Source organism: Scylla paramamosain, chromosome 20 (genome assembly GCF_035594125.1).
Source record: "Scylla paramamosain isolate STU-SP2022 chromosome 20, ASM3559412v1, whole genome shotgun sequence".
NCBI lineage: Eukaryota > Metazoa > Arthropoda > Malacostraca > Decapoda > Portunidae > Scylla > Scylla paramamosain.
This window is the reverse complement of record NC_087170.1, coordinates 16,402,495-16,417,216: the sequence shown is the minus strand read 5'-3', so window position 1 is coordinate 16,417,216 and position 14,722 is coordinate 16,402,495. Positions and strand designations below refer to the sequence as shown.

Here is a 14,722-nt window from a genome sequence, read left to right as displayed (position 1 = left end):
CGTGTTGTTGTTTTTGTCCCTTTAAAATCCTTGCTGGGTGGTGATGGTAGTAGTAGTAGTAGTAGTAGCAGTAGTAGTAGTAGTAATTGTAGTAGTAGTAGTAGTAGTAGTATAGTAGTAGTAGTAATGCTGAATATCTTTCTATTAATACACAAGTGCACACATTAAAAAAAGAAACAAAAGAAAAAAAAAAGGAAAAGGAAAAACAATACTACTTTGGCCTCCTTTACCACCATCACCACCACCACCACCACCACCACCATCATCATCATCGCCCACTAACGTGACTCCAACGAACGAACGGGCGAACGAACAAACACAATAAAGACAAAGACAACTGTGACATCAAAATTACTATATATATAAAAAGAAATTACATAGAGAAAAGAAAAGCAAAGTCACGATATAATTTTTTTTATTTTTTGAACCATGTGACAGAAATCCATTAACACACACACACACACACACACACACACACGGAGGGAGGGAGGGAGGAAGGGGAAGGAAGAAGAGAGAAAATGGAAGAAAACAAAGACACATCAAACAGAAAAAAAACAAAGATAAATAAATAGATAGACAGAAAGAAAGAAAGAAAAATGAAAGAAGGCTGGGAAACCGAGTGAGAAAATCCATAAATAAACCAAGGAGAAAAAGAGAGAAGCTAAGAAGAAAAACTCGAAATAGAAATGAAAGAACAGGAGGAGGAGGAGGAGGAGGAAATAGAGAGAAACATGTATAAAATTGAGGAACTGGAAGAATGATTAGCAATAAGGTGAAGAACAACAAAGGGAATAAAAGACCACAGCTAGAAGACAAGAACCCATAAGGATATAATAAAACCATAAGGAGAAATCACCCCACCTTGAGGAACACCTGGTCACGGCTTACAAGAGGCGAGCAGTCAGTACAAAGACGCACAGTGGTAATGACCCTAATCACAACCAGTTCCCATCAGGCAGCAGCGAGAATATTATAGTTGTTGTGAGGAATTGTGAAGTAAGATTTTTTTTGCTTGTTTTTATTTTCCATTGTTTTTGTTTGTTTTGATTGCTTTCTTTTTTTTTATGTTTCTTTCGTTGTGTTTTTGTCTGTTTATTTCTTTCTTCTTATTTTGTTATTGATGTTTTTAATTTATACTTTTTTTTTTTGAGAGGAGAGCTGTTTTCGTTATTATTATTATTATTATTATTATTATTATTATTATTATTATCATTATTATTATCAACATCACCATCATCATCATCATTTACCAGTAGTAGTAGTAGTAGTAATAGTAATAGTTGCAGTAGTAACAGCACCATCATCATCATCATCATCATCAATATCACTCATTTCATCATTTCATTATCATCATTACCATAATCACCACCACTGAAAACAATCATATCTATTCTATGGACTCTCACTCCATACGCGTCATTAAAAAAAGAAAAAAAAATTTCCACATCCGCCAAAAAAAAAAAAAAAATCATCACGCTCATACTTAAAAAAAAAAAAAAAACATAAATAACATAAGAAATAAATACATGAACATACAAACAAAACTCCACCACCACCACCACCACCACCACCACCACCACAGCCACATTCCTCCTTAAAAAAATATATATAACTAACTTAAGCAATAGATACACAAGCAAACCTCCCTCCCCTTCTGTGTGGTTCCGGCCCAGGCATTCCTTCAGCAAGTGTTACACCAGAGCATTTCATTGTGTGCGATCTGCTGCCTCACCCACAAACTCGCCTCGCTCGCCCTCCACACTCCACACGTGGTCGCCTCGCCTCACCACGGCTGCCTTGTTCCCCGTGTCATGTAATGGGGCGGTAATGACACGGATGTAGAAATATGGACACACACATTTACACACACACACACACACACACACACACACAGAGAGAGAGAGAGAGAGAGAGAGAGAGAGAGAGAGAGAGAGAGAGAGAGAGAGAGAGAGAGAGAGAGAGAGAGAGAGAGAGAGAGAGAGAGAGAGAGAGAGAGAGAGGGCGATTGCAATCAGAATACCAGACAAATAGACAGACACGCAGATATACAAACATATACACGAGATAGATAGATAGATAGATATATAGACAGATAGATAGATAGATAGATAGAGAGAGAGAGAGAGAGAGAGAGAGAGAGAGAGAGAGAGAGAGAGAGAGAGAGAGAGAGAGAGAGAGAGAGAGAGAGAGAGAGATCCAACTAGTCAATACTGCCAAAATGCACATAAGTTAAATAAAAAATAAACATTAATTTCTATTTTATACAGGTACTAAAAATAGAATTATTCAACCTGTTCCCTCTCGTAACCCTTTCACGTGACTCACCTGTTGCATGATACATGAGTAATTAGCGGCAATGAGAGGCAAGGACGTGAATTTGTTACTTTACCTGACCTTCGAAGTGATGAAAATGTGTGTGTGTGTGTGTGTGTGTGTGTGTGTGTGTGTGTGTGTGTGTGTGTGTGTGTGTGTGTGTGTGTGTGTGTGTGTGTGTGTGTGTTTTACGGTAACAGATCTATGTTGTGCTAAAATATGTTTACTGTTTTACGTCTCTCTCTCTCTCTCTCTCTCTCTCTCTCTCTCTCTCTCTCTCTCTCTCTCTCTCTCTCGTGTCGAATCGCACCTGAAGGTCGTCGCTGATGTTAACATGTGTAGAGTGACGCTGCAAAGAGTGACGGTAAGAGAGACACGCGATGGAGAAGAAAAGAGAGTGAGAGAGAGATAGAGAGGGAGAGAAAAAAAAGCGTAAGGGAAATTAAAGAAAAGCTTTTGCCGATTAACAATGAAGTCTAGTGAAGGTTAGGTAGGTTTTGTTTGTTTGTTTGTTTGTTTTTTTGTCATGTATGGTCCTTGGTTTCTTTCACTGTGTGTGTGTGTGTGTGTGTGTGTGTGTGTGTGTGTGTGTGTGTGTGTGTGTGTGTGTGTGTGTGTGTGTGTGTGTGACAGTAGGAGAACGATGAGGAGAAAGAGAGAGATTCACTAGGTAGGTAATGTGAAGGAGCAGGGCTGGGTAATAAGTGGGTCTCTTTAAAGGTGCACTTGTAGCAGTAAATGATTGTGTGTTTGTCTCACTGAAGGCGTAAAGATAAAAGAACAGATGGCTCTTTTCTCCCCTCGTCCCACCCGGTTTAGTCGCATTTTAGGAAGAGCAGGTATATACGACAAAATTTTAGACTTTTAGGGTCAAAATTACCCCAAAAAAAAGTTAACAAGCCAAAAAAAACGTTAACCATAATTAACACAGAAAAAAAACTAAAACACTAAACCAAAAATGAAAACAAAAACAACATCGAATCCTGAGCCACATCACGACAGATGTGTAGGTGAGTCCAGGCAGATGTGAAGGGTAATTAAAACACCAAATCTGTGTCACACCCTCTGGCAAAACGTTCACTTCGTCCCTGCACGCACCAGGGTGAACGCCTCGCCCGCCGCATGTCTCCTAAGAGCGCAAAAAAAGTAAATGAAAGTTGAGCATTTAAGATAAACACACCTACTCACCAAATTTCATACGAATAAAAAAAAAAAATAAAATAAATAAAATAAATAAATAAATAAATGAAATAAATAAATAAATAAATAATGTCACCATTTAAGTAAGATACACTACAAATCACCTTTCCCAATATTGAAAGAGCGCAGAGTCAAGAAAAGAACAGGTGTATTTAATTAATATTTTCCTCTTATTCCCTCTCGCTCTTCTCCTCCGGCCAAGAAGGGAGATACAATACAAATCAATTCCCGTAACACTGAAGGAGCGCAAGGAATCAAGACAAGGCTGAGGTGAGCGTCGCGTGGCGCTAAAAACGCAACACCTGTACCGGAAAGACTCATCCATCTCCTCTCACCTTTGAAACACAGGTGACGCCGCTCCGCTACACGCTCACTCCACGCCCACGCTGCTCGCCCTCTTGTGAAGGTCGAGTCCCGGCCCAGAAATTCCAGTAACACCTATTTTTTTTCACAGTCTCGAATATAGGGACGTTCATCCATACTTTTGGGAAATACTGAGATGGTGAGGCATTCAGGATTTCTTGGCAGACATCCGTGTAGGAATTAGTGTAGAAATCAACAGTAGAAAAGGGAAATGATGTACGTTAAAAGAGGAAATATGTAGTACTTTGTTTTTTTTCTTTTCTTTTATTTAAGTGGTGTTACATTTACTTAACATTAATCTCAAAATAGGAAGCAACTATACTTTTCTTGTTTTTAGTAATGCTAATGTTTCCGTTAACACTTGAATTTCAGTAGGGAGGCATAGATGCGACTGGTCTCCGTGGTTTTCGTTAAAGAGTTAAGATATCAAATGACAGAAAAGTTGTTATTGTTTGAAGTGATGATAAAACAACATGATGATGGAGAATTTAAAAAAAAAATGTGAATGTATAGCAAAAAAGCTGAAAATAATACTGTCTTTTTCTTTAGTGATAATATAAGCTTTGTAAGAATAAGCACGAGAATTAAGGAGAGCGAGAAAATAGCTTTAGTAATGTTTAACAATAATAATACATTAAAATCTAAGGAATTGTCAAAAACGTTGAAATACTAATTCTGTGACACTAGAGCAAGTCAGGAAATTAAGAAAACAAAAAAAGAAACACAGAAACAAGATAGAAAATACACATTATTTAAGCATTTGTGCCGATAATATAATGGTAAGCAACATGAAACCTCTGAGATAGTACAAAACAACCCATGAACTACAAAAAATAAAATAAACAAATACATGAATAAATAAAAACCCACATTCTTTTAGCATTTGTGTTGATAATGTAATGGTGCGAAAAATAGAACCTCAAGGTCACGCCAATTACCTTCAGAGGCAATTACCTGTAGATTTGAGGCGATTCAGGTGTGTGTTATTTTCACGGCGTACTTACTGGGAGTTCCCGCAGAAGGTCACGCCATTGGAGGGGAATGGGAGGCAGTGAACAATGGGTGAGTGAGAGACAGGAGACAGTGGGAGATGAGTAAGTCGGAGTTGGCTGAGTAGTAAGAATGGGTGAGTGGGGTATGAGTGAGAGAGGGAGATGAATAAGTGGGAAATGGGTGAGTAGTAAGAATGGGTGAATGAAGGAGTGAGAGACAATGCGAAATGGATAAGAGGAGGATAAGTGGGAGATAAGTGGATGAGGGGTTGGGAAATGGGTGAATGGGAAATGAAAGGGTGTTTAATGAAGGAAGCGTTAATATTTTTTGGATTTTTTGAAACTTTACAAAACTTATACAAAAAAAATAGCAAAAAATAACGATAGATCAATGCGCATCTGAAAACAGCGAGATCCATCAAGACACTTCCAAAATATACATTAGCCAACGTTTCTTATTTTTTCTCTTTGATTTTTGAGAATAGCAGGTTGTGTGAGCCTCTCCCTCCCTCCCTCTCTCTCTCTCTCTCTCTCTCTCTCTCTCTCTCTCTCTCTCTCTCTCTCTCTCTCACACACACACATACACTCAGACGAATGAGAGTGTGAAAAATATGGAGAATAAAAATAAAAAAATAGAAAAGCTTTAAGTGTGGCAGTGTGTGAGAAAGAAAATGGAATAATTATTCTCTCCTGCTCTCCTTTAATATTTTAAAAGAGAAAGACAAAGGAGGGAGAGAGAAGGAGAAGAGGTCAAGGAAAACGAGAATGGGTTAAAAAGAAATGTAAGGAAAAAGAAAGAAAGACGAAATAATTAGTTCATCATGACATCAACAAAAAAAGGGGAATAAAAATAAGAAAATATATTAGTTTATCTATCGTATGAATTCTGATTGATGGAAAAAAAAAATGTATAAATTAGTGGCATGCGTAGTTAGGTTGTTGTTGTTGTTGTTGTTGTTGTTGTTGTTGTTGTTGATGATGATGATGATGATGATAATTTGCCTGTTCTTACTTTTTTTCATATTATAATTCTTGCTTTCTTCCTTTCCTTCTTCTCTTCCTTCTATTGCTTTTGCTCCTCCTCCTTTTCCTCCTCTCTTCCCGCTCTTCTTCTTTCTTCACCCTCCTCCTCATCATCCCCATCCTCATTATCATCATTCTCACCCTTCCTCCTCTCCATCCTCTTCTCGCCACTATTATTTTTATTATTATTATTATTATTATTATTATTATTATTATTATTATTATTATTATTATTATTACTATTATTATTATTATTATTATTATCATGTGCATTCCTCCCGTGCAGTGACAAGAGTGTTCGGTTACCCCACGGCATAAATCCAGCTTCGTCTTGCTCCGTCATCGTCACCATCGTCATCCTCTTTCCTCCCCACCCGCCACACCTCCCCCAGACACATCCATCTAAGTTGCAGAACCTCAAAGCAAAATGGAAAAAAAAAAAAGTAAGAGAAGAAAAGAGTGTAGAATATTCCGACATAGTTTTCCCTTTCACCTGGCAAATACCTCTCCTTCCTCCTCCTCCTCCTCCTCCTCCTCCTCCTCCTCCTCCTCCTCCTCCTTCTCCTCCTCCCACTCTTCCTCCTCTTCCTCCTTCTTATTCTTCCTTTTTTTTCTTCTTACTTCTGCCTTTCTTTTCCTTCGTTTACCGTTTCCTTATTTCTGTTTTCACATTTTTCGTATCTCTTTCTTCCTTCCTTTTACTTATTAAAATTATACCTCTTTTCTTAATTTTTTTTTTCTTTTTTCTTCCCTTTCGCCTTTTTTTCTTGTTTCATATGTCCTTTTCCCCCTTCAGCATCTCTCTCTCTCTCTCTCTCTCTCTCTCTCTCTCTCTCTCTCTCTCTCTCTCTCTCTCTCTCTCTCCCCTGCGCTTTCATTCACCTCCTTTTCTCCTTCCTATGCCTTTTCTTAATTTCCTCCTTTCACACTTCCTTTTTTCCCTCTCTTAATCATCTCCCTATTTTCCGTCTTCAGAATTTCCTTTTTTAGTGCATTTTTTCCTGCAAGTTTCCTTCTCTTATTATTTTCCGCTTAGTTTTCAAGACAACTGCATTTTCCTGAAGTTACCGTTCATTTTTAGTAACAATCACAATGTCCAAAACCGTAAAATTGATCAAAAGTGGATGAATTAAAAAAAATACTATTATTATATTTGGATCACCTGAATTAGTCTTAAGATTTTTTTTTTTTAAGTTCTTCCCAGTCAGATTTTTTTTTTTTTACCGTTGTTTTCTTTTTACTTTCTTGTTCCTATGACCTATTTTCCTTTCCTTTGTTTCGTTCTTTTTTCTTTAAGTCACACACACACTCTCTCTCTCTCTCTCTCTCTCTCTCTCTCTCTCTCTCTCTCTCTCTCTCTCTCTCTCTCTCTCTCTCTCTCTCTCTCACTCTCTCACGGAAGAAGTTAATTATCTGAGTTAATTATCTCATTTATTTGTTAAGATATTTGTAACTCTTCATATCAGTAACTTTTTCCTGTAAAAATTATTAACGGTTTCCTTTCAACTCTGTACTTTTAAGTCTCTTTTCCTCTTATCTTATTATTTAATTCACATTTCTCAACAACACAGACAAATACGAAACTAGGATAATAACTAGATTTTTCACTTTATCCTCCTAATCTTTTTCTCCCTTATTAAATATCATATACTCCTTTTTTCCCTAATCCTCCTTATTAAAGCTCTTAGCCTTAGTGTTTTCCCCTTATCTCACCTTTTTCTTATTTCTTCTTTTAAACACAGACACACAAAACTGAGAGAAGTCAAGTTTTCAAGGCCCAAACCTTCACCGAGCAGAATATGCATGAAGCCAGGATAGAAGAGGAAGGAGAGGAGGAGGTGGCGGAGAGAGAAAGGGGGTAAGGGGGGTTCAGAGAGGAGTTATGAGTCCTGGAGGTGACGATATGATCCAGAGGCGTGGCCTTGTGAGGGTGGAGGATGAGGAGCATTGTGGGATGTGTGGAAGGGCGTGGAGATTTGTATATAAGGGTGTGGTGCGATGCTCCTGTCATACACATCCTCCTGTGCCCTCAAGATGGTAAGGCAAAGCAAGGCAGTGCATAGGGACACACAGGACAGGAGAGGAGACAGTTTCCAGGCACCTGCAAACCTGAAGTGCTTTCTTAGTATTCTTCCCCTTTAGAACATAAGAAAACATCCTCCAATTTTGGATAAGTTTTTTTGGCTCAACTTTCTTGATACCGACAGCTCCATTGGACCCTCTTTTCGGCCTTCGTATCGCCCATGGCCAGAGTTCCTTTCACATTAAAGAGTAAGAATATAAAGTAAAAAAAAAAGGGAAGCTGCAAGAACCGAACAGGCCTAGACGTAACAGTCCCTTTATGAAACAGCTACGTATTTCTACCTATCTTCCCTAACTTTAAATTCGTCTAATCTCTTTAAAGACTCAGCTTCCTAGTGACTTGTTTTATGGGAGAGACAAATAGCAGATCTTTTTTCCTGAATTTGTTTTTGGCTTTTGTGTCTTCCTCCCGCGTGCATAGGAAAGGCAGGTAAGATACAAACTGTGTGGTGGTTTTCATTAATAAACTGGTAGATTGCTGGAATAGAGTCAGTAATCAGTTTGGTAGTGTCAGTCAATAAGGAGCTTTCAAAATATTAGGCCAGGATATGTGGATACGAGGTGGCTGCAGGTGGATATACGTAGGTGGCAGTAATGGTAGTGGTGAAGGTGGATGGATACCACACGACGCCTTGCCACAGTGCCCACCTCCACATCCCTGATTGGTGGAGTACTGACTGTAGTGTTGTTAGTGTTTTCTTTTCTAATCCACATTTCAATCCACAGTGTATTTTTTTTCTGAACCGCAGTGTTGTCAGTGTTTCCATTTTAATCCACCAATACACACATTCTAATCCACTACATTTCACTCCACCATCACTCCACCACAAACACTAATTCACTACCACATCCAATCCACCACAAACATTCCAGTACACCATAAACACTAATCCACTACCACATTCAATCCATACAAACATTCCAATCATCCACAAACATTCTAATCCACCACCACATTCAATTCACCACAGAACCCTACAGCCGTGTGCATGGTGGTGGTGGCGGTGGTGGTGGCTGCCTCAGCAATGCCCGCCCCGGGAGTCCACGGTGGAAGCAGTGGAAGCAGTGGAAGCAGCTACGGTAGAATAAGTGGAGCAGCCTTTGGTAGTGGAGGCTTGGGTGGTAGTGGAGGCTTGGGTGGGAGTGGAGGCTTCGGTGGCAGTGGAGGCTTCGGTGGCAGTGGAGGCTTCGGTGGCAGTAGAGGCTTCGGTGGAGGAAACTTCGGTAACTTTGGCAGTTTTGGTGGACTGGGTGGATTCGGTGGACTTGGCGGTCTCGGAGGTGGAAGTGGATACTACGGAAGTGGAGGATTTGGCAATGGAGTCTTCGGGAGTGGAGGCTTCGGATCAGGTGGAGGCTTTGGTGGACTGTTTGGTGGAGGCTCCTTCGGTGATGGATCCTTCGGCACTGGATTGGGCAGTGGATCGTTCGGTGGAGGATCCTTCGGGGTTTCCAGCGGCAGCTACGGGCGGCGGCGGCTCCTCCGGTGGTAGTTATGGATACAGGAAGTGAGCGCCCTGACTCGCGCACACGCCCACCTCCACTACGCGCCCACCTCCACTAAGGGCATACTCCACTAGGGACTTTCCACAACAGCACGTGATGAATAACCCAATACTTTCACTTTAGTTGTGCATCAGTTTATTATTTTCTTTTTTTTTTTTCCTTTTCTAAATTGAAGTTAAAATGAGTTCCCTAAAAAATTATGGTATTGATGGTAGTTTTGATGTTTTGCATAAATAAATATTAAAAAAAGTACTCTTCTCGCTTTCTATTTCCTGCCTTGTTACGATCTTCTGCATGGTTCAATATAGTTCTCTCTCTCTCTCTCTCTCTCTCTCTCTCTCTCTCTCTCTCTCTCTCTCTCTCTCTCTCTCTCTCTCTAAGATATAACCCAATAACCTACAAATACCATACAACACCCACACCTGAAACACACCTGCCCACCCGTCCGTCACCCACCTGTACCATCCACTTGTCATCCACCTTCATAGCCATTGCCTGAAGCATCTCAGGAAATACCCGTCCACCTGTCATCCACTTTTGTCATCCACCAGTGTTATCCATCTTTGCTATCCACCTCTCATCCACCTACTCGTCATTCATGTCTCATCCACCTATCATACGCCTCTATCATGAATCTGTCATCCATCAATATCATCCACCTGCGTTATCCACCTGTGTTATCCACCTCCCTCCACTTTCCGGTAAAGAGAGATACGTCACTGGACACAAAAGGAAAACAAAGGAAAAAGGGAAATACGGGATGAAGAGGATGTGCTGGGGTGACCAAAGGATGGAAAGCAGGTGGAACAAAGGTAGAACAAAGGTGGAACAAGTACTGGCTGACCTTCTCCATACTCTAACGGCGGTGGCAATTGTTAAAGGGTGGGTAAAAAAAAAAAAAAGTGGAGAGAAGACTGTGAAGATTAAAAGGTGTAATTCACTGAAGACTTTGAGGGTGAGGTTGTAAAAAGTGATAAATATCGATGGAAGAGTCGTTTGGAACAATGATTGCTTGTGTGTGTGTGTGTGTGTGTGTGTGTGTGTGTGTGTGTGTGTGTGTGTGTGTGTGTGTTAAGAGATGGAAGATACCTACGTGACCGTGTAATTACTATTATTTTTATCATGAAGAAAATAATAAATAGGAAACAACAACAACAACAACAACAACAACAACAACAACAACAACAACAACAACAACAAAAATAATAATATCAATAATAACAATAATAATAATAATAATAATAATGAACAACAACAACAACAACAACAGCAGCAGCAGCAACAAAAAGAAAGTCCACAAAGATTATCATGACGATGATTGATGATGACAATGATGATGACCATGATGACGCTGATGGCAGATAAAAAAAGAGAAACGTAATGGCAAAACCTCCCCACTCGAGAACAATATCTTAAGCTCATCCCCAGTAAATAATTCCAAATCACTGATACTTACAAATCGATTACACTTAGATCCTATTACTTCTTAAATAATATTCTTTACAGTGTCTTCCTCTTCTTCTCCCTCCTCCTCCTCCTCCTCCTCCTCCTACTATTCTTCCATTGTATTTTTTCTTCTCTCGCATTGCATCCAGGAAAACATAAGCCAGGCATCTCTTCCTCTTCCTCCTCCTCCTCCTCCTCCTCCTCCTCCTACTTCTATTCACTCAGTACTCTTCCTCTTCCCTGTCCTTATTCTCCTCTCCACAATTTTCCTTCCTGGTCAAATATAAACATAAAAAAAGCCACAATACAACTAACAAAAGAAGTAACAAAGGAAGCCCGCAAATTGAGAAAATAATAGAAAGAAATACATCGACAAATACACAAAATACGATAAAGGCAAATACGGTGGTTTGTTTATCTTGCAAATATTTTCGTCCAAGTGTTGTGCTGAATTGCTGTCAGTCTTTCCTTCTTTCTTTTTTTTTTCCTTTATGTTTCGTTTCGTTCTGTTTTGCTTCCTCTTCGTCCAGCAACTAATTTACCTTCAACGGAGCGAAACAAGAGAAAGGAGAAGCTGCACCTGCTCTCCTCCTCCTCCTCCTCCTCCTCCTCCTCGTCCTCCACCTCTCCACCTGTAATGCCCTTGAGTATGAGGTTAGTGGAGGGTGGAGGAATGCATGATTGGTAGACGAGGTGAGACAGAGGAGGTGGAGGTGTGAAGGGGTGGAGGGCTGTCAAGGTAGAATGTGATGGAATGTGCATGTGGATGTGGAAGTACTTAGTGGATTAAAGTAGATGCTGTAGAGATGCAATGTGGATAAACGTGGATGGCTGTATTGTGAGAGAAATGGGGAGGTGAAGAAGTGGAGGCAAGTGGAGGAAGATGTAGGAGTTTTTGATAATAATGAAGGGTGTAAGAGACATGTATGCAAATGTGAAGTGGAGGTGGAAAGAGGAATGTAGAAGGTAATGTGGAAGAGATGTGGAAGAGGTAAGAAGGAAGGAAAGGAAAAAAACTGCTAAATAGAGAGAGAGAGAGAGAGAGAGAGAGAGAGAGAGAGAGAGAGAGAGAGAGAGAGAGAGAGAGAGAGAGAGAGAGAGAGAGAGAGAATAAACAGTAAATTAGGAGAGAGTAAAGACTAACAAACGAATAAAGGAATAAAAGAATAACCTGATAAAAGAGGAGAAACAGAGAGAGAGAGAGAGAGAGAGAGAGAGAGAGAGAGAGAGAGAGAGAGAGAGAGAGAGAGAGAGTGTAAGTGGGAAAGAGAGATTTGGGGCAGAGGCCGTTGAGTCGAGGAGGAGGAGGAGGAGGAGGAGGAGGAGGAGGAGGAAGATAGGGGGCACTGGAGAGATTGAATGACTTGCATGCGTTTGGTGGGGGGTCAAGAAATGGGGGGTTGGGGTGATGGAGGGAGGGGAGGAAGGGGTAGTGGAAGGGGAAAGGGAGGGGAAGAGGGAGGGGAGGCAGAGAATCATCAGTATATAAGGTGGTGGTAGAATTGTCTTCTTCACACCAACTTGGAAACTCGAACATGGTGAGCTTGTCAAGAGAAAGAGGAGGAGGAGGAGGAGGAGAGAAAGAGGGGGAAAGGAAAGGAAGGGTGGAGGGAAAGTGAGGGGGAGAGACAGAGGGGGAAAAGAGTGGGGAGGGAGAGAGTGAAGTGCAGTGAAAGTTAGGTAAATAAATGTGATAAAGAATTGTGATGGTAAATAATTGAATGACTGACAGAGAGAGAGAGAGAGAGAGAGAGAGAGAGAGAGAGAGAGAGAGAGAGAGAGAGAGAGAGAGAGAGAGAGAGAGAGAGAGAGAGAGAGAGAAAATGATTTAAGAGGCAACTAAAGAAATAATATGGATTTTTTTCTCTCCCGCAGAAGTTGGCGTCTGTTTGTATGGTGGTGGTGGTGGCGGCGGCCTCCACTCTGGCCCTGCCTGAAGGAGGGCACGGAGGGGGCCACGGCGGAGGAGGTGGAGGAGGAGGCCACGGCGGAGGAGGTGGAGGAGGCTACGGTGGAGGTGGCAGCTTCGGAGGAGGTGGCGGCGGCTTCGGCGGAGGTGGAGGCCACGGCGGAGGAGGTGGAGGAGGCTACGGTGGAGGTGGCGGCTTCGGTGGAGGTGGCCACGGTGGAGGAGGTGGAGGAGGAGGCTACGGTGGTGGCGGCCATGGTGGAGGAGGTGGAGGAGGAGGTTATGGAGGTGGAAGAGCAAGTGGAAGAGCAACGATTAATTTCAATTTGGGCGGTCCCAGCGGAGGCTACGGTGGAGGATCCGGCGGTGGAGGACACGGCGGTGGATCAGGTGGAGGATACAGTGGAGGATCCATCGGTGGAGGACACGGCGGTGGATCAGGTGGAGGATTCGGAGGAGGACACGGCGGTGGATCAGGTGGAGGATACGGTGGGGGATCTGGAACAGTTATCATCAGCGGAGGTGGATCAGGTGGAGGATATGGTGGCGGTCTCAGTGGTGGAGGACATGGCGGTGGATCAGGTGGAGGCTTCGGTGGCGGATCCGGTGGCGGCTATGGCGGCAGTTCCATTGGTGGAGTGCATGGTGGTGGATCAGGTGGAGGCTTCGGTGGTGGATCAGGCAGCGGCTACGGAGGTGGTTCCATTGGCGGTGGCCACGGAGGTGGATCAGGTGGAGGCTACGGTGGAGGATCCATCGGTGGAGGACACGGCGGTGGATCAGGTGGAGGCTACAGCGGCGGTTCTATCAGTATCGGTGGAGGACATGGTGGTGGATCAGGTGGCAGCTACGGCGGTGGTTCTATTGGTGGAGGTCACGGCGGTGGATCAGGTGGAGGCTACGGCGGCGGTTCCAGCACAGTCATCATCAGCGGAGGTTCTGATGGAGGCTACGGCGGCGGTTCCATCAGTGGAGGACACGGAGGTGGATCAGGTGGAGGCTACGGCGGCGGTTCTATCGGTGGTGTTCACGGAGGCGGCTCTGGTGGAGGCTTCGGCGGAGGATCAGGTGGAGGCTACGGCGGTGGAGGCATCGGTGGTGGTCACGGAAGTAGTGCAGGTGGATACGGGCGCTAAATGCCCTGTTCCACAATCCAATCTTGTCAGGTAGAGTCAGGTGGCCTGTATGGAGGTCCGCTGACTCTTCCACTCCTCCAGACGCAGCAAGGATGTGATAAACTGTGTAAATAAATAATCTTATGAACACTTATTTCCTAATTTTCTTTTTTTCATATTTTTTCTCAGGACTGAATAAAAAAATTGTCTCTGCAGATTTTGCTATCATTATTTCCTTTATTTGTTCACTTGCTTTTTTTTTTGTCTGTTTAATTATTTTTTTTTCTTATTCCTCTCCTTAAGCAAACAAATCAAACAATGATCACATGCAGAACCGTAAACAACGAAAAACAATAATGATAACAATAATAATAATGACTGTTTTCTTCTTGTCATTGTTCATATATAATAATCACACAAATTAATGACAAAAAACACACATAAAAAAAAGAAAAACAAGAAAAACTGCTTGCAAACGAGATGAAGAAACAGAACATATAAATACGCAGCAAGCAAAATTTCCAACTCTATTGTGTGTTTGTGTCTCGCGGACTGAAGAGGAGGATGAGGAAGGAAAGAAGGAAGAGGAGCAAAACGTAGCAGTGACGTCATTAAAAGTCCCCCTTCGTTCCTCACAACACAAGGGGGCGGTCACAACTCTTCATTCACACACACCTAATGCTCGCACACCCTTCTTTCAAAATTTAAAATTTAATATGGCGACTCCTACATCAGGCCCAGAGTCCCGATCTGGGGAGCGAACAATAAATGTA

General features: G+C 42.1%; 1 protein-coding gene across 1 annotated transcript; it reads left to right on the top strand.

Moving 5' to 3' along the window:
- The first annotated feature begins 7,903 nt into the window (after positions 1–7,903).
- Positions 7,904–9,731, top strand: LOC135110480 (uncharacterized). Its single transcript, XM_064022837.1, has 2 exons — positions 7,904–7,928; positions 8,945–9,731. Exons 1-2 carry the CDS (start codon positions 7,926–7,928, stop codon positions 9,464–9,466), a joined length of 525 nt encoding a protein of 174 aa, XP_063878907.1. The 5' UTR covers positions 7,904–7,925; the 3' UTR covers positions 9,467–9,731.
- The last annotated feature ends 4,991 nt before the right edge of the window (positions 9,732–14,722 follow it).